The sequence below is a fragment of the Juglans regia genome, chromosome 14, assembly GCF_001411555.2.
Source record: "Juglans regia cultivar Chandler chromosome 14, Walnut 2.0, whole genome shotgun sequence".
NCBI lineage: Eukaryota > Viridiplantae > Streptophyta > Magnoliopsida > Fagales > Juglandaceae > Juglans > Juglans regia.
In genome coordinates, this window is record NC_049914.1 from 22,745,152 (window position 1) to 22,765,655 (window position 20,504).

Genomic DNA, 20,504 nt, shown 5'->3' on the forward strand with positions numbered 1-20,504 from the left:
AGAGGTCTCATCTCTGTATTAATAATCTCTTGCGGTGTTGGAAAACAACAGGGAAAAGTAAAAATGGAAAATAACATCTGCACTGTTGTGCCGTCCAATAATAATTGCTCTTATTAAGAATATTACTATGGATTAACAAACAAATGCAAAAACTATTACAACTGGTTCTAATTCATGCAAACTATCTTACATGAGGCAAAATATTATGCTACAGAAACCAATCCAGTGTTACAGGGAAGGGGAAAAAAAATCAAGAATAATAATAATAATAAAGAACCCTCACCCCAAAAAGAGAAAAACCTCACCAAGGCACAATTTTTTTTGCACAGAAAGAATCTCAAAATCCCGAGACCGCCCCCATGGAAATCCCACTCAGCCGATTACTAAATTAGCTCACCATTCCGCCAGCCCTTGCATTTTGATTTCTTCATCCACCACATAGCTTGAGGCACATATGGGTGGCTCAGCTGTATAAATCAGGTTTACAAGTGTATAATGAACAAACTGTCACGCTTCACTCACCCTTCACCTTTGTTACAGTAAACCAGCCAGCATGGCTCCAGGATCCGTTAGTGCTGCTGCTGGACTCGTTGGTTGAGGTATTGGAGGTGCAGGTGTTGCTGGCATTGGAGCACGCGATGCTGTAGGAATACTAACTAATTGTTCTTTGATGAACTCCTTCAACCTGCACATTAGCGATCAGAAAAATTCACCTAGGGTATAAAAACTCGGGTTAGCGGCGCATGACCAGGAAATAGAAACACATACTCAAATGTCAATGTTGGGTCCCCTGAAGCAACTGTCATACGCAACTGGGTTCTGTCTGCGGGATCAGTTTCAATTCGAACCTGCTCATCAGAAAAGAAAAGGCATTCAAACAACAAAGGTGAAAAAGAAAACCTACTCCAAACAACAAAGGTACAAGCTATATTAAACTAAACATCACAAACATTCGCTTTATCCGCATGGAATATTAAGAAAGTACTTGCAAAAAAAAGTATGTCTCTCATTATTTATTCCACTTGTGCATTGTATGAACGGATATTCTTTAACTTTATTTCTCCAAATATTGATCAGACAGCTTCAATTCACTTGAAGTCTTATGGACTAGATAAGAATCGTTAATAAAAATGTAAAAAGTTAAGTGCTGAAACTGGATGGATATTGCTTACCAAGCAGAGCATGGCCATCGTACTTTCTGAATAATATGTCGTGCTTGCAACAAGATTGTTAGGATTTGGGTCCTATAACAGAGAAATAACCGATGAAAAGCTCCATACAACTGACTGAGATGCAAGAAAAATTCAACATTTTTCTCTTTTCTTTTAAGAGCTACTTACAAGTCCTGGAGATACCATCAACCGAAAACTGTTGAATAAATTTGCCATGTCCAGGAGAGGCATTGGTCTTACGCCTCTAACCTGCACAGTTGACATGAAAACATGAGTATGCTAATTGTCAATATGATGAACGCAGTAGCTAAAGAACAGAGACGATACTGCTACCTGGGATTTGCATATACACAAAAAGAACAACACTGGATACCGACAATAATTTGATTCCCATATGTTGAAGTTTTTTCACTTTTATTCTTAAACAGTGAGAAGAAGGCATATTAGGGTGAGTGGTTTTTTTATAGGTAAAAGAGATTTTATTAATACTAACAGAGGAATAGGCATAGCCCAAGGGTTTTCTCTTGTATGTCCCCAGGTGAGAAATATTCCGCAACATCTGATCACAAGAATAAATGGGATAATTGTAAATCTATTACAACATATAAAAGCTGAAGCATCCTGTTTGCAAAATATTGCGCCACCTCATCATTTGTCTATTCTAATTTTACTTTTAATTATTTTATTATTCCCTCATTATAATACATACACATTTACTATTCCACCCTTTATTACCACTTTATTACTCATCTATTGTACTTCCTGTCAACTTCCACTCTTTATTAACCACTTTATTAGCCGTCTTCTTGTCAATTACAACCTTTTATTTTCTGAAGTTCAATTTTACCTTCAAACCATTGAATTCAAGGTTCTAAAAACTATTCGGCTTTCAGGTTATTAAAGATTATTAAAACAATTAGATGACCATCTCAGAATTAATATATTTCCTTAAACACTGTTCAATTTCCAGGTTGTTCAGTTTCCAGGTTTAATTGGAAGTCTATTACACTTCCTCTCATTTCTTGCAGATCTAGATCTTCTATTTAAGGTTTCATTTTTGGTTTTGTTGTCATCTCGGAGAGGAACAGATGATTGTCATCTTTGAAGTCATTGATACTACTCCAAACAACACCGTAGCTTCTTCTTGAAAACCTACCTAATCGGGTGGTTGTAAAAGGTTCCAAACCGGTTTCCCTCTTAAGAGATGAAACTCTTTGTGATAATATTGGTGGTGTTGGTGGCCATATTTTGTGTGCAAAAAGATGCGGATGCTGAGACTCCAATGCCAAGCCCAGCATTTGAAGTTGTCTCCCAGTGTATACAAATTTATTTCTCATGAATATGAGAGAGATAGGGGAATATAATATAATTAAAAACTTAATAATTTCCTATGAGAGGGGTAGGGAAATATAATAGAATTAAAAACTTCTTAATTTCCCATGAGAGAGGTAGGGGAATATAAAAGAATTAAAAACTTAATAATTTCCTGCGCATCACACTAGTGTATAGCTTGTACTTAAGAAATTTTCACCCTTTCCCTGCAATGAGATGATGAGTCAATTGTCCCACCTCACATGAAGGTTGTGGTGACAATACCTAACATCTCATCACCATCAATTCAAATTTGATACTAATAGAGAACTCCAACCATTGTATAAGGCAAAAGAGTAATGAGCATATAAGAAGAACATGATAACAAAGAATGAACTTTTCGTTGAAATAACATTTTACTATAACTCCAAAGAGGGCAAATTTTACATACCACTTCTTGGAGCTTCAAAGGTGGTCCTGAAAGTGATCTCCATTGAGGGAAAAACTCGTCAGCAGAAACTGATATAGGATGAAGAAATTTATTCAAGACAGCAGGAAGGCGAAGCTTGGCATTGACCTATCACAAGAAAAATAAGTCAACAATATCACCAAGCTTTGTGTTTCATTGTTGGCAAAAAAAACTCAAAATGGCATGTGTAAGAAGTACCATATTGTTACCAAACTTGTAGGAGAAATCAAGAACTGCCACGTCCCTACTAGGGCGGAGATTCACAACTTCAAGAGGGCATTGCACCTATAAACACAAAATGATAAAAGTGCAAACAAATGTGAAGGGCATTAACAAATAAGAACAGAAGATAAGAGTAGACAATAGATAAACCAACAGGTGGTGGTTCATTGCAAGAATTACAAAGTCTTCACCTGCGCTCTGGGAGGAATAGTATCCGGGACTAATGAGAGCTCTATCTTTAAATGGGACGGAGGCAATATTATAGCATGAACAGAAACAAGTGGAGAAGTATTCTTGTTTCCCAAGAAAAGAACAACTCGTCCTTGATGTCCTCGCCACTCTGCTTTAATGCCAATCTGGGGTAGTATTTAACAACAAAATTACCTCAGTTCTTGTTGAAGCTTTAAACTTTTAAAACCCGCACGGAAAATAAGAAATACTACAAAAGAAGCATCTTATAGTAAACCTGGATATAAGGATCCTCGTATAGAACGCCACTATCCTTCAAGCACAAAGCATGAAACCTTTCAGCAATACTTCCTATCGGCTACAAAATTGAATAATGGAGTGAGCTTGTTAAAATTTTGGTCAAGCACAATGCAAGGACATCACAATCTGACAGCACGTAGCAGGTGAGACTAGATCATGTTTTTCTGATGCGGATAAGGCCAGTTTCTAAGAACATATCAATCTTACAAGGAAACCAGTAACTTTGGGAAGCCTTGGAGAACATGGGATAAAAATTTTTACTGGGAGTTCACAGATTATTTGGGAAGAAAACAAGTTAAGCTACGCTCACTGAAAACCATCAGGGACAACACAGGAAGCCTCTAGCTTTTGTAATGCAATTCAACCAATCTTGAGAAACCTTTTAGTCAGCTTGACTATATTGAACTCTTCAAAAATGGTAACTCATCAAAAAAGTATATATAATTACTTACAAAAAAACGCAAGCTAATAAAGCTCAACTGAGGTTGGCTCACTAAAATGCTTGCTCAAGACTGCTTGAAAAACAAATGCATCAAGCATAAGGAATGCAATACTCAATTTATTTACATTTCAGTAGACTGTTAAATATTGATGGGTATTCCTATTTATACAATAGAGTTCACTGCATATGAAATAGTATTAAACTCACCTCTTCAAATAAGCAATACATACTACCTATAAAAAAAAAAAAAAAAAAAAAAAAAACAATACATAGTTTCATAATAACAGTCACTTGTACCTGAATTGAATTTGTCTGCTCTTCAACAGGTACAATGGCTGCTGCTTCCACTGTATTTGGAACATTTTCCAAGCCAGATACTATATTTTGTTGAGACTGGACATCAGTACCAGGAGGGCCTTCAATAGCCAGTGGGCCCAACAGATCACCAAGGAGATCGGCTGAAGGAGTTTGGGGATCTACTTTACTCAAAATTCCATTCTCATGTGACAGCCCTTGCTCCGCCATATTATGATCCTATCAAGATAATCAAACATACATCAATTCCAATTAAAAAAATTAACGAACGATAGATTCAATCCTAAGATTCCAAAATTATTGAGGGAGACATGTTGACAATGGTAGGGTTCAGGAAAAACACACAAAATGGAATTAAAGAAAAAAAAAAGAAAAGGAATAACTAACCTCATTAATGCTCATGCTGGGCACCTTTACCAGACTAAGCTGGATGCCGGATGGTGTCCCATTAGCAGGACGCTGGTCAGTTACAACCAGAGCACTTGACGTTTGCTGCTGGGTCCGCAACTTTATAGCACTTTGTTCCGCAGTATCAACTTCAGTATCTTCAGCCTTCTTGATCAATGCAGACTAAATTTTAAAGAGAATCCTAAAAGTTAGTGCCAAAACCCTTCAAGCAATCACTCATCCAACAAAACTACAAGAAAAGTATAGTGTCACCGAACAAAAACCACAGCAGAAGTACCTGTCGCTCAGGGAATTTGGGCATTTCAGCCAATATATCCATTAAAGATGCACCTTTCCTACTCAAGGCATGATATTCCACAGCTCGTTGTTGTATCTCAGCATCAATGCAACTCTCATATCTACATGAAAAAGTGTGTTAAAGAAACCTACAGGACTTCTGAACATTTTAGACAATAGATGCACGGCTAAAAATCTCACTTGTTAAATATTCCCCAAATCTGATTCTGTAGTTCTGGGTCTGGGGGTTGAGTGTGCATTAAAATCTTAGCATATGTAGAAAGAAGAATAGGAATGGTAGAAGACCTGCAATAAATAATGGACTCTAAGATACTAGAAGGAATGAAAACCGAAAATTAGGAAGACAAGGGGTAACGTTAAGTGCCCCTTACGGTACAGTAGGAAGCTTCTCATGTATGATGCTAAATAATTCCTTAGGACTACACCCAGGCCGTCTTGCCAAAAGGTGGCCAAATTCTCCAAGGAGATATGCACTGACCTGTTGCACATATGCCAATCCCAAATAGATTTAGACATTTGCCCTAACTAAAATTTCTTTGAATGTATCAGGGATGTTTAATTCAGTTTCCAATCATTCTAATAATTATTAAAGGCCAATGCGGAAAATTAACCAACATATGGTGGTACATAACAACACGCAGAAGAAAAACTGATTAAAATTCATAGGCGTCTTGTGACATGATATGAAACTGGAACTCCCTAATAAATCATGTTCATTTGTGGGGGATATGCGTAACTAGGATAAGTATTTTGTTGTAGGTACGAATTCTGGCTTCTTCATTAAGCCTATTGTCATCATTAAGCCCAAGTATACATGACCATATACAAGAAAATCACCTATGCATGATTATCTAGTGATAAAAGAAAGTCATGACTATTCAATGCATTATCACAGTTTTTTCTTTCTTTCTTTCTTGTTTTTTTTTTTTTCTGACGAAGATATACAAAAGGAACTTTAATTTTTAAACTAGGGTTGGCAAGGGCCTCTCGTGTATATACTTATAAAGCATCCTTCAACAGTTGGAACATTGGCAACAAGCTATGCATTATAGAGGCGAAGGAAAAAACAGAGCACAAAAAAAAGTATAGCTCTAACTAAAAAATTATCATCACGAAAGCTTTGATACACCTTAAACAGTATACAAACCTTCACCATTGTCTCATGTATAGCAGGCTTGTCAAGATACTCTCTCGCTTTTGCTGCTGCATAAGGCTGATCAAATCATGAAATCTCAGTTGAAATACAAGTAGAAACATTTTATTAGAAACAGGCCATCCATCCAAAAGAAAACAGAAACAGAAGCAACAAAGCATATATTATAAATATTTTTTTTTTATCACCTGTAGGTCTTCATTGTTTGTAACAAACTGCACAACACGAAACCATATGTCATCGCTAACGAAATCCCCAGCCTTATCAATCAATTGAAGAATCACATCGACATACCTGTGCCCCATTAAAATAGCATGACGTGATCAGTACAAGATTCAGAATGCACGTAATAGCAAATGAATGGCAAACCTTTACTTGCAAATATTTAGTTAAAGGCTAAACATATTACAGAAGAAAATGCAAGATGCTCTAGAAACTTGTCTATTATCAAACAAAATATTTTTCATTCAATCACACCAAAAACCTCAATTTACTCATTGGGGTTATAGTGTAAATGTGGCTAGTTTATTCCAAGTTGTTACATATAGTATTAGAGTCAAGTTCAAAGGCCAGCCATTTCAGCTTGTTGCATGATATGGTCTTAAAAAGGACGTTGGGAATGTCAGAGGGGGAGTTTGTAACACCCCAACCCCACATTGAAAAAAACAAATAATTAACCCCAACACCATAACTTTCTTGTATCCTTTGCTCCTACGTAGTTAGGGCATTCATTGTACTGAACATGGCTTTGCCCATTCTTTAATAATATACTTTTACTTATAAAAATAAAAAAGTGGGTGAGATAGAAATGTAATCATGGGTATCAAGTCCCACATTGGCTACCGAATAGTTGATATTAGATTTTATAAGTGATTCTAGGGAAGCTTCAAAATTGACTAGTACCAACTCAAGAACAGCCTAAACCATATATGGGACTATACTCGAGGAGAACGAGTCAATATTACAATTCGAATCCTTTGGAATGAGATTATAAAGGGCAAGGACTTCTCCCTCTCAAGCAATGTACGATCTCATTCACCACCTCCTATACTCAATTTGGGATGTTACACAATTGCTTGCACAAAAAACCTTGCTTACCATGATAAATCAGGGGCAAACTTCTCTGCAAGAATAGCAGCTTTAAGTGACAATTCCTCACGCATTGCAAATTCTGCTGTACTGAGATACTGAAAACAAAATGAAACTGACTTCAGATTGAAACTTTCTCAGAACTGTCTATATATATATATTGATAACTGTCTATCATGTACAAAATAAGTAGTCCAGATCCAGCATTGGCCGTACCTGCAATAATTCTTCAACTATGTCCTTTGCGTTTGTAATGTCACACATACCATAAAGCAAATCAAGAGCACGTCTACGAATACTGAGGGCATATAATGATGTCAGTTAGCAATATAGATTTCAGAAATATATAAACACATACATACCTGCACAAAAAGCACGCTCAAGCTAGGGAAACCCTTCTTTTTTTAAATTAGGTCACTCAAGCTAGGGAAATCCTAATCTCCCCAACTTTAGGTGGAGGCTAACATCCACCATAATTGACCATATATTCTCTTTAGTTAACAAGATCTATGAAAACATAAATTATTTTGCAAAGACAGAGTTCATACCACATCAAAATGAAATCTATTGCAAATGAATAAGCGACAATGTCAAGAATTCTAACATTCTCAGAATGAAACTAAAACACTACAACAAATTAAATTTAACCTGATATCGGGATCCTTCAATGAGGTTATGATCTGAGCTTGGTGTCTTTTGATGATATCTTGCACATCTGTCACCAACAACATCCGGGTCATATTCTCCTGCATCAGAACAATGTGAACATCAAATTATGCAGTCACAAAGTAGCTAGAATTTACCCTTCTAAGTTTAGACAGAAAGTCTTCATATGTAATCGATCATAGGTTGCCTTAAAGGGAGACACAGAAAAAGCAACAGGGAGGACAGAGAAAATGTGGAAATCTATGATGTCTCATAAGTTTCACAACTTACCAAGCCAAGATATCGAATATTTGGTTCGCGAACAGCAATAAACTTTCCAAGAAGGGCAACACACTGAGACATCATCTCTTTTTCGGCATCAAGATGCATGACCTGAGATGAGGCAATTAGAACATGCAAAACATGATAAGAGAGCCACAATAGATGCTAAAGATGAGTAAAATTGTATTCTTTTCTACAAGCAAAGTTACAGAGGTTAAGAAAAAATAATCAACCCCCCCCCAAAAAAAAAAAATAATAATAAGAAGGTGAGGGTCATGGACTAAATCTCATGGTTGCGTTTGCCTACCCCAAATATATTTTTTTTAAATGTTAGGAAGCTCCACTCCTTTAGTATCCTTGTACTTCTCTCTCTCTCTCTCTCTCTTTTTTATTTTTTATTTTTTATTTTTATTTTTATTCCAGCAAATGCATGTGGACTGCAAGTATTTGTAGGTATGTGTCTGTGAGAGAGAGAGAGAGAGAGGTCCTACATTCGTATGATTTCACTTATCCTTAACATGCATACTCTGCTTAGTTATGTTGTTGTAAGTGGGTACGTCCAATATATATGCATGCATGCATGCACCTGTTCTGTTCTAGATCAGAAACGTTTCAAGAAATAAAACATCCGTTTCCCAAGAATCGCACAAAGTAATTCGTTTCCATAAAGACAATTGAAAAATACTGAACGTTCAAAGATTTCATCCTTCTTTCGAGTTTCAGCAAAATTTCACCACAGTAACATTGTCTCCACACAAGCACACACGTCTATGTGGGTATGCACAAGTGTTTGTGTAGAGAAAATGTTACAGTAACCTGTGCTTGTGTTTGTGTTTGTGTGACTATATAAATGAACCATAAATATGCACACAAGTTGACAGTAAAAACGATTAAAAAAAACACTAAATGATCAAGAAACCATTTTCAAACATACAATACCATAATATTTGTGCTGTAAACTTACAAGAGCAAGAGCTTCAAAGAGAACAGCATGTGATGCGTTGTTCTTATTTACATTTTTCACAACATCAGTCCCCATCAATATCCGTTGTAAGACCTGAAATTAAAGACTCAAGGTTTAGATATATCAGAATGTAAAAAGAAAAAACACAATTCCCTCGAGAAAAGCAGAACCTCAAACAATGATCTTCTGGTATTTGGATCTTCAATTGTTGGGAAATACTGAAGAGCCCTCATTGTCTTAACCTGCGTTGACCAAGTGCTCACAAGCATTAATACAAACTTGCTAATACATCAATCTATTCATGTAACCAAGTGTCAATCACCGGCAAAAAGTTACTTCTTAAGAATGGAAATTTTGTAAACTAAGATAGATGTAACATAATCATATCACACAAATATACCAATAATGAGAAGATTTCCATTCTAGGTTAATAACAAGTGGGCTTTCATGAAATTGTAGTCATCCAATAGAAAAGATTATTTGCTTTAATTCTACTGAAAAATAAAATTTCACTTCAAAATTTCAAATGAAGTTAGAGGAGTGTATGGGGTGAGTTTGTGGAAGTCCATTAGGATGGGTTGGAGGGATTTTTCTAATCATATTAAATTTATGGCGGGGATGGGAAAATGATTATGTTTGGCATGATATTTGGTCTGGGGATTCTGCTCTCAAGATTGATTTTCCTTCTTTATTTAGGATTGCTGGGGATCAAGATGCTGAGGTAGCTGATTCTTTTTCTTGTTTGTATAATAACATTCAATGGCATGTTGATTTTGTTAGAGATGTTAATGATTGGGAGGTGAATGTGGTTTCTGATTTTTTGGGAAGATTTCATAATTCAAAGGTTGTACAGGGAAGGGAGGATAGATTATTGTGGGATCAGGCAGGAAATTCCAGGTTTTCCGTTAGTTCAAATTATAAGGTGCTAACCTGTCATTGTGGTTTTGACTTTCCTTGGAAAAGCATCTGGAGAGTGAAGGTACCTACTAAGGTGGCATTCTTCTATTGGTTGGTATCTCTTGGTAAAATTCTGACCACGGATAATCTAAGAAAGCGTGGTATGTGTGTGGTTGATTGGTGCTTCATGTGAAAGAAAGATGGTGAATCTACAAATCATCTCTTCATTCATTGTGAGGTGGCAAAGTCTTTGTGGAATGAGATTTTTGGTCGGACGGGTATTGTTTGGGTGATGCCAAAGGAACTGGTTGATCTTTTTGCATGTTGGAATGGTTTTACGGGGAGAATTCGTGTGGCTGCCATATGGAAGATGATTCCTTTGTGCTTGATGGGGTGTCTTTGGCTGAAAAGGAATGGAAGATGCTTCGAAGAAGAACGCTCTTTGAGAGACCTTAGGGATTTTTTCTTTGGTACTTTGGGTTCGTGGGCTAAGGATTTTGTATTTAATGATGATAATTTTCAGGATTTTCTTTAGGCTCTTTTTGTTTCTAGTGTGATGTAGGTATTTCCTTTGTATACGTCCTGTGTACTTGGGCTTTGCCTATCCATGGTAATAAAATTTTCTCATTAACTATAAAAAAAAGAAACGATTTTTCATTGAAGTATATATGTGAGGAGAAGCTGTTCTTTTTCTTTTCACTACAGCTAATGTAACAAGGGTACTCACTAAAAGTTAAATAAGGAAATAAACAATCTACAGATAGGTAAAATAAAATGAAGCCAGAACAGCAGATGAAGACTATGGATATCAGATACATGACCAACTATGGATGATCAAGCATCAATGATCCACCCTCTCACTTCACCACCACAATTCTTATACTCTTCTATCTCCAAATCAACCACAATTTTTTTTAATCAACCGCAAAACTAAAGTGAACTACGCCCATACTTCAGCATAAAGAATTAATAAGCAGCCTCTTCAATAAAACAATGCCAATCTCCACTTTCGTTATTGCTTCTCCAACTATAATTCAAATGTTATCTAATACTACAACTATTGCATTTGGATGTTGGATAAAATTGAATGATACCATTTTTATAGATCCATCATCAAATATGAGCCACCAAAAAGGGGGGATCTATTCACCATAACTGAAAGCATAGTATAGATTTATACTTTCATGGACTCATTATGACAGTGGATTTGCAGATCATAAATATCAACATACATCACTATGTGCATACATAAATAGGTATGCACCTACATACCAACGGGTCAATTCAGTTTCTTCTGGACAAGCAAGGATGGCCAAATTACTTCTTAAAAAAAAAAAAAAAAAAAAAACAGAACAAAAAAGCAAGGGGGCCCAGATCGCTTGTATAAATATTTCTTCTATTTCTATTCTTCAACTTAGGCCTCGTTTGTTTTCAGAAAACATCTCATCTCATCTCATCTAATCATTACAACTTTCCCAACTTCCAATACAAAATAAAATAAACAATTCAACTTTTTCCAATTCTAAAACAAAAATAATATTAAAAAATATATTCTAACAATACTTTATTCAACTTTTTAATATTAATATCAACTCATCTCATTTCATCTACGAAAACAAACAAGTCTTTATCAACCAGTCAGACTACAATGGCCTACTAATCTGATTACATTGCAACCAGTTTCAGAGTTCTAAACATTTGTCAGTTTTCAGATATGCTTGCACAACATGCATTAATTTGCCATCAATTACTTGAGGTGGGAAAATAAGACGACAAACCTGAAGCCAGGGGGATGGGATACCATAGTAAGTGTATTCTTGGGGAATATCCTGGTTCCTGGCAAGCCTCTCTAATGTTTTAACACACTTTGGAAGACAACTCCAATATGCTTCATGGTTATTTGACACTAGGGCAACGAGAAGGCTCATAGATGATGTCAAGACACCAAGATCACGTTCATCTAATAGCTGTGCCATCCGATCCACCCTAAGACATGGCAAAAGTGACTACTCAGTAACCACAAGTAAACCTATCTCATGAAAGCAGCCTTTTTCCAGAAAAGGAATATTCACACAACCAGCCATCAACATTGACGACATCGGGATTTTTCCTAAACAAGCGCAGCAGACAGAGTGCAGCTTTCTTCCTCACAAGCGGTCTACAACTGCTAGAGATCTAAATCAAAAGACTTGGTTAAATTCATCATTTTCTAAAAATATTATCTAAAATATTAAAAAACATGTGTTCTCTTACTAGTAGCTTTTGAACATCAGGGGCTAATGACTCAGCAAAATCTCTCCCGCCGATGTTGCCAACCTAGATAGATGAAGAAGTGAGGTAAGTCATGACAGCAATAACTTTGAGTTCACAACAAGAGCATGATATGATATTGATGAAAAAGAAGACAATGTTTCAGGGACGAGTTATGAAATATTAGACATTCTTGTACATGAATGGTAGAAAAAATACTTTCAGAGTTATTTCAAATAGTAAGAATACCAGACAACTAAAAAAGGCAACAGAACAACTACAAACATATTAAGAAAATGATAAAACAAGAACGGTCATCAGAAACATCCCAAGATGCTTGAATATTACATTCAATTTCTACATATTTGCAAGGTATGGTAATGAATCCTTCCCTTCATTACACCAAAACAATAACTAACAGCATTGTATTGTTATTCTAGAGTTACTGATAAAAAAAAAGTATTGTTAATCTAGAGTTAAAAACCATATTCCAGGAAAATGGAATCGATGTACCATCGTATAAAGTATGTGAGAATACAGGTACAGATAAAAGTAACCAAATATTGTGAAAAGAGAAAGGAAGGGTACACAATGAAGGGAAGGAACTCAGTGGTGTAGCTATATTTTTCTTATAGGCAATCATAAACCAGGAGATAGGATGCTTGTTTCAATGTTAGGTAGTGGAAAACAATAAAGCAAACCTTGTATGAGCCTAACCAAATCTAAATCGTTAAAATACGGCTCTATTGAGTTGAAACAAATTGCACACTTGCAAGGGAAATTTCTTTAACCTTTTCCTTGGGCAGTATTTTTCAAAAATGCTGTCAGAATTTCACCAAGAAAGATGTAATTGCTGTATCAAACCCCCATGATTATTAGGAAAACCGGCTCAAGTGGTAAGGCCTTGGGCTTGGGGGTATGCTTCCCCCAGGTCTAAGGTTCAAATCCCCTTGGGTGTAAACAATCTCTAGGGGCCATCGGATTGAAGGATTTTCCCTTTGAATTACCTGAGGTGCTCTTGTGGGAAACTTCTTGCCCAGAGCCTATGCACCCCCAAGATTAGTTGGGACATTGTTCCCGGACACCCAGTGCTAATAAAAAGTGATTATTAGAAAATTTAGAATCTGAATATAAAAAAGGTGCAGGGGATCTTATCATGATCTCAACAGTTTTTCTGCGACATCATAAATTTTTTATAAGATCGTTTTCTTAACAAGCAATTTTAAATTTTTTCGAACTTCAGTTTTAAGACTCTGTTGATCTTTTTATTCTTTCTAGATAAGTATCTCTAATGTATACTTCCAGTGTACCTATCCCAATGATATGAAGATCTGAAGAAGAATTCCTTTAGCTCCTTCATTTTCTCCTTGCAATTATCGAAACTACGATCATTTCTCTCCCTCCAGATGCACCACAATAGACAAATCGGAATCATTTCCCATAATCTTTCACTGTATGTGTTACCAAACTGACCTTTCCAGCAAAGAAAAAGATCCACCAATCATCACGGCATTGCCCAAAAAGGCTGAAAACAACTTGCCAAAGAGTACTAGCCACTTCACAATGCACTAACAAGTGATTAACTATTTCCTTATCCTTCTTACACATGCAACACCAATTTATCACCATTATCCATCATTTAAATTATGTAGTATGAATACTTTCCCCACAGCCACCCCCTAAGCAAATACCACCATTCTTAGTAAAGCTTTACTCTAAATGCTTCTCCATGGGAAAGGATACTGTTCATGAGAATACAATGCATGATATAATGGCTTCACTTCAACCACCCCCCTTTTGAATAGGGTCTAAAGCATCTTGTCTTGTCTCCCATTTCTTATACAAATCGAGTCAGTAAGACATGGAAAGAGGCCATATAGGCCCAACTCCCAATCATGCACTGCTCTAACAAAATTGACTTCCCAGTGATTAGCTCCATTTGAATTCTATAAATTGAGGACCACCGTAGCATCTTTTTCCCTTGCAATTTGAACAAGAGAAGGCCCTCTTGGGCTCCACACCACATTTCGTGCCATTACTTTGTATTGGAACCATCTCCCACCTCATATTTGACATCTAGAGAACTCCCCCCAAATTCCTACTAATGTTTTTCTACTGTCCAACTCCGAAGGCCCCATTAACCTCATGAGAACACCAAACACCCCAAGAGCTATCATACTCGTATCTATCACCATCCTCCAATAGTCCTCAGAAACTATTGAAGAAACACGTCGAGGTGCCCATCTCTAGGATCAAGAAACTCGCTGTGGAGACACAATAGGCTATCCACCTGCACCAATTCTCTCCAAAGCCACACATCTACTAGTATAGCAGAAACCCCATGTTTTTTTTTTTTGATAAGTAAACGATTGTATTTTTTTTTTATCGGAAATCAAAGATAATATATTCATAGAAATAGGCATAGCCTAGGTACACTGGAAGTATACATGAAAACATGCCTAGCTAGAGGATACAATAGAAAGAAGAAGATCATGGACACTACGTCCGTTACAAACTATAGCCCCCCCGCCCATAGGAACAATGTCTTAAAAAAGAAAACTTTAAGCTCATCCCTTGTTCTCTCTTGATCATCAAAACATCTAGCATTTCTCTCCCTCCAAATGCACCAACACAAGCATATTGGTACCAATCTCCAAATTGCCGCTACCTAAGAATCTCTGTGTAGTCCTAACCAGCTTGCGAGGAAATCCACCAATCTCCAAGGCATAATCCGACTCTTGAGAAGACATCATCCCATATAGCCTTAGCCACCTCGCAATGTAAAAGCAGATGATCAACCGACTCCCCTTGCTTCTTACACATACAACACCAATCTAGGACAATTACCTGTCGTTTTCTCAAATTATCTATGGTGAGAATTTTGTCCAAAGATACTGTCCAGACAAAGAAGGCTACTTTAGAAGGAGCTTTCATCTTCCATATACTCTTCCACGAGAATATAGACAAACCGGAGTTCGCAAGCTTTTGATAAAAAGAACTGACCGAGAAGATACATTTCTTAGAATGATTCCAATGCAACTCATCTCCAGAGCCCCCTGGAATACTTGCGGAATATAAAGCCGCAAAGAACTCCGAAAAAGACTCCAATTCCCAGTCATGGGCTGCCCTAATGAAGTCAATATTCCATTGAGGGGCGCCATTTACTGAAGAATGAAGAAAGGCAATCGATGCCTCCTTAAAGCGCAAAGATGGCAGGGAATGTATCTCGTAGACAATGGTTACCACACCATGTATCAAACCAAAAAGGGACACGCGAACCATTGCCTACAACAAAATGTTCATATTCTCGGAATGTCCCCCAAAGACTCCTAATGTTTTTCCATAAACCCACTCCATAAGTGCCTCGTACCTCATTCGAGCACCATCCTCCCCAAACTGAGAATCTATAACCTCCCTCCAAAAAGCCTCCCTTTCATTTTGGTACCTCCACAACCACTTACCCAAGAGAGCTTGATTGAATTTCAGCAAGTGGCGAATCCCCAAACCTCCTCCAGAGATTGGGGTACAAACTGTAAACCCATTAACCAGGTGGAATTTAAACTCATCCCCCAATCCACTCCATAAGAAATCCCTTTGTAACTTCTCAATTCGGTTAGCCACCTTTGTAGGAATCAGGAACAAAAACAAGAAATAGGTGGGTAAGTTAGAAAGAGTGCTTTTAATCAAAGTCAACCTACCACCTTTCGAAAAGTAAAGCCTCTTCCAAGCAGCCAATTTGCGCTCCATCATTTCGACTACATCATTCCAAATCCTTTCAGATTTAAAAGAGGCACCCAACGGTAAACCAAGATACTTCATAGGAAGCGAAGATATCTTGCATCCCAAGATAGAAGCAAAAATCTCCACATCGGGGGCGGCCCCCACTGGCACTATTTCCGACTTAGCGAGGTTAATGCTCAATCCTGACACAACCGCAAAGCAAATGAGTAATGCCCTCAAGTCTTGGACTTGACTGATGTGTGCACCACAAAAAATAAGCATGTCATCAGCAAATAACAAATGTGAAATGTTAAGATCACCATTCCTTACCAAAAAACCATGGAGTAACCTGCCATCCACCATCCCCTCAATCATCTTATTGAGAGCTTCCATGACAAATAAAGAAAGTATAGGAGAGAGCGGATCTCCCTGTCTCAGGCCACGAGAGGAGTTGAAGAAACCCACCGGAGAGTCATTTACCAAGATGGAGAAACGAGCTGAAGAGATACAAAATTCTACCCATTTCTCCCCAAAACCACATCTTTCAAGTAAATAAAGAAGGAACTTCTAGTTGACATGATCATAAGCTTTCTCCATGTCCAACTTACAAAGTAGCCCAGGCTCTCTAGACATAAGTCGACCATCCAATACTTCATTTGCAATAAGAACCGAGTCAAAGATTTGTCTACCTTTGACAAACGCATTTTGCGGCTTCAAGATTAGTTTTTCCACCACCGAGCTTAGTCTATTTGCTAACACTTTTGATAGAATCTTGTACATCCCGTTCACAAGACTAATGGGACGATAGTCCCTCACATCCCTAGATCCCACCTTTTTAGGAATGAAGGCTAAAAAAGTGACATTGAGGCTCTTTTCAAATCTAGCATTAGAATGAAATTCATGAAAGACTTGCATAATATCTTCTCCCAACAAGCTTGAAAGAAACCTAGGGTAAACCCATCCGGACCGGGAGCCTTATCACTTGCCATACTTTTGATAACATTGCCCACTTCCTCTTCTGTAAATGGCCTTTCTAACCACCATGCATTGTACTGGTCTAATGTGAAAAAAGACAAACCATCCACTCTCGGTCTCCAATTATGCTCTTCTGATAATAATTCTTGATAGTATTGTTCAATGTGGTTTTTGATAACCGTCTAATCCGAAGAAGCTGCCCCATCTACCATCAGTGTATCAATAACATTGTTCCTCCTGTGAGAGTCAGCCATCCTATGGAAGAATTTCGTGCATTTGTCCCTCTCCTTAAGCCAGAGTACCCTTGATTTCTGTCTCCATGAAATCTCCTTCATCAAAGTAACCCTTTCAAGATCAGCAACTACCTGGTTCTTTCGGATTTTGTTAGGATCAGAAAGGGATCTGGCCTCCTCCTCACCTTCCAGGCCTTATAATTCCTCTAAAAGAGAACACTTTTGCTGAAACAGATTGCCAAAAACTTGTTCATTCCACTGCTTCAGGTCCTGTTACAGCGCTTTCAGCTTTTTAGCCATAATGAAACTTGGAGAGCCTTGGAAACTATAAGAAGTCCACTAATGTCTGACCCTGTCTACAAAACCGTCAGTTTTAAGTCACATATGTTCAAATTTAAAATACTTTCTACCCCCATGGATAATCTAAAATGATGGGGAAGTGATCAGAACATAAACGAGATAATCTTCTTTGAGCCACATCCGGAAAGTGTGACTCCTAATCGAGTGTTAGCAAAAATCTATCGATCCTCGACCATGATGGGCAATCACGGTTGTTGGACTAGGTAAAAGTGCCTCCTAATAGTGGAATGTCCATGAGCTCTTGTTCTAAAATAAAGTCAGAGAAATCTCTCATAGCTGGAGTGATGCGAGAAGTTCCCGACCTCTCGCTTGGAAAGCAAGAAGTATTAAAGTCTCCCCCTATGCAACTCGGTAGCCCCCACCAACTAATGACTCCCGCCAGTTCTTCCCACAAAAATATTCTCTCTGAATCAATATTAGGGCCATAAACCGCAGCAAAAACCCACTTAAAGCCGTCTTCTAAATTAACAAAAGAGCATGACACCAAGAATTCACCCACACTCCTCCACCCTTTCCACCACCCTTGTGTCAAACATAATTAAAACTCCCCCGGAAGCACCTTTTGATGGTAAGATTGAAAACCTTTCAGCACCTTTATGATTGTATTAATGATGATAGGTATAGCCTAAGTACACAAGATGGTATACAAGAGATAAGACCTATCTAGGTCGTAGCAATAGAAACAAGAAAGTCATGAAAATCAAGGTCATTAAAGTCTACAGCTATGGCCCATAGAAATAGAGTTTTAAAAAATAAAGATCTAAGTTCCGCTAATGAGGAAACGTCCGGTCATTTCGCTCCTGCCACAAGCACAACATAATAAGAATAGGTACTATCTTCCACACGGCTTTGATTTGTGGAATACCACCTCGATGTGTCCAGCTAGCCAAAAACTCAACCATTGTGTCAGACATTACCCAAGCTAACTCTACTCGGCCAAACACTTCATTCCACAACGCTCTAGCAATTTTGCAATGTAGTAAGAGGTGATCCACACTCTTGCTAGATTTCTTACACATGTAGCACCAATCTAGTATAATCACCATTCGCTTCCTTAGGTTATCTGTTGTCAAAATCTTACACAGGGATGCTGTCCAAGTAAAGAATGCCATCTTGGGAGGTGCCTTATTCTGCCAAATCCTTTGCCATAGAAATTGATTGTTCGGCAAGTGTGTGAGAGACTTGTAGAAGGATCGAACCGAGAATGTACCCTTACTTGCCGGTACCCACCACAACATATCAGCTCGTTGTCTACTTAGCTTCGCAGAATACAATAGACTAAAAAAGTCCTCGAAGCTGCCAACTTCTCAATCTTGTGCCGCCCTATTGAAAGTGATGTTCCATTGGACTTGATCTCCGATAACACCATGAGATCTGCCATTGAAGCTTCTTGAGCACATGCAATCCGGAAAACAGAAGGAAAGGAGTTCGGCATTATTTCCACACCATATGTCACTCCAAAATTTAATTCTAGAGCTTGCTCCCAACATCAGTTTGGTATGGTGAATAAAAGCCCCCCACCTTCGTCTAATGTGCTTCGAAACTCCCACTCCATATGCCCCACTCACCTCTCTAGTACACTAGCCACCCCCCTCTAAAAAAAACAAATTACCATATTTGCAATCAACTACCGACTTCTATAGGGCCTCCAGTTCCATATTATATCTCCACAACCATTTTTCAAGTAAAGCGGATTGAAAATTCTCATATTTTTAATTCTCAATCCACCAGAGGAGATTGGAGTGCATATCTTGTCCCAACTGACTAGATAAAATTTGAATTCATCCCCCACACCACTCCATAAGACATTACGGTGAAGTTTTTCAATTTGGGCCGACACACTAGCTGGAATTGGGAAAAGAGACAATAAATATGTTGGTAAGTTAGAAAGAGTACTCTTGATTAAGGTAATCCAGCCACCTTTCGACAAGTATAGCCGCTTTTACCCTGCCAATCTACGTTCTATCTTCTCGATCACTATATCCCATATTGATATAGCCCTTGAGGCAGCCCCCAATGAAAGTCCAACGTAATCCATGGGAAGAGAAGAAACCTTACATCCAAGCATACTGGCCAATTATCGAATGTTGCTAACACTACCAACTGGCACTAACTTTGATTTATCAAAATTCACTTTCAAACCTGACGCTGCTTCAAAACATAGTAAAAGTGCCTTCAGTGCCAGGAGCTGGTTTTGGTCTGCCTCACAAAATACTAGTGTGTCATCTGCAAACAATAAGTGAGAGATGTTAATAATACCCATATTGGGGTCACCAACCGAGAAGCCAACTACAAAGCCATTCATAACCAAAGCCGATAACATCCTGCTAAGTGCCTCCATAATAATGACGTAGAGGAATGGGGAGAACGGATCCCCTTGTCTTAGGCCTCGCGAACTACTAAAAAAACCAATTGGACTGTCATTTATCAAAATTGAGAATCTTGCCTTTGAAATGCACCATCTGATCCACAAACACCATCTCTCCCCAAATCTGCACCTCCCTAGTAAGTAAAGTAGAAAGTCCCAATTTACGTGATAATAGGCCTTCTCCATATCCAGCTTACATAGGATCCCTATGGAACTAGATTTGAGTCTGCTATCCAGGCATTTATTGGCAATAAGAACTGAGTCCAGAATTTGCCTACTCCCTACAAAGGCATTTTGTAGTTTCATAATGATCTTCCCCAATACCTCCCCTAAGCGATTTGCAAGCACTTTGGAGATGATCGATGCCCCAATCTTATTAGGAATCAATGCAATAAAAGTGACATTTAGACTTTTCTCAAATTTTCCAATTGAAAACAGCTCTT

At 37.8% G+C, this 20,504-nt stretch overlaps 1 protein-coding gene across 1 annotated transcript in view; it reads right to left on the bottom strand.

The window, feature by feature from the left end:
* Window positions 1–79: 79 nt before the first annotated feature.
* The window catches only part of LOC109000672 (AP-2 complex subunit alpha-1-like), a 30,054-nt gene continuing 9,629 nt past the window's right edge, over window positions 80–20,504 (bottom strand). Inside the window, exons 4-27 of the mRNA XM_018977629.2 lie at window positions 12,409–12,471; window positions 12,233–12,330; window positions 11,934–12,141; window positions 9,429–9,500; window positions 9,259–9,351; window positions 8,304–8,405; window positions 8,016–8,113; window positions 7,584–7,665; window positions 7,377–7,465; window positions 6,467–6,572; window positions 6,273–6,338; window positions 5,497–5,603; window positions 5,306–5,410; window positions 5,106–5,226; window positions 4,808–4,990; window positions 4,403–4,639; window positions 3,641–3,721; window positions 3,366–3,530; window positions 3,151–3,237; window positions 2,935–3,060; window positions 1,341–1,421; window positions 1,173–1,244; window positions 769–848; window positions 80–685 (exon numbers count right to left, since the gene is read on the bottom strand). Coding sequence (XP_018833174.1) covers window positions 535–685; window positions 769–848; window positions 1,173–1,244; window positions 1,341–1,421; window positions 2,935–3,060; window positions 3,151–3,237; window positions 3,366–3,530; window positions 3,641–3,721; window positions 4,403–4,639; window positions 4,808–4,990; window positions 5,106–5,226; window positions 5,306–5,410; window positions 5,497–5,603; window positions 6,273–6,338; window positions 6,467–6,572; window positions 7,377–7,465; window positions 7,584–7,665; window positions 8,016–8,113; window positions 8,304–8,405; window positions 9,259–9,351; window positions 9,429–9,500; window positions 11,934–12,141; window positions 12,233–12,330; window positions 12,409–12,471 — 2,673 coding nt within the window. The 3' untranslated portion in view covers window positions 80–534. The remainder of the gene's footprint in view (window positions 686–768; window positions 849–1,172; window positions 1,245–1,340; window positions 1,422–2,934; window positions 3,061–3,150; window positions 3,238–3,365; window positions 3,531–3,640; window positions 3,722–4,402; window positions 4,640–4,807; window positions 4,991–5,105; window positions 5,227–5,305; window positions 5,411–5,496; window positions 5,604–6,272; window positions 6,339–6,466; window positions 6,573–7,376; window positions 7,466–7,583; window positions 7,666–8,015; window positions 8,114–8,303; window positions 8,406–9,258; window positions 9,352–9,428; window positions 9,501–11,933; window positions 12,142–12,232; window positions 12,331–12,408; window positions 12,472–20,504) is intronic.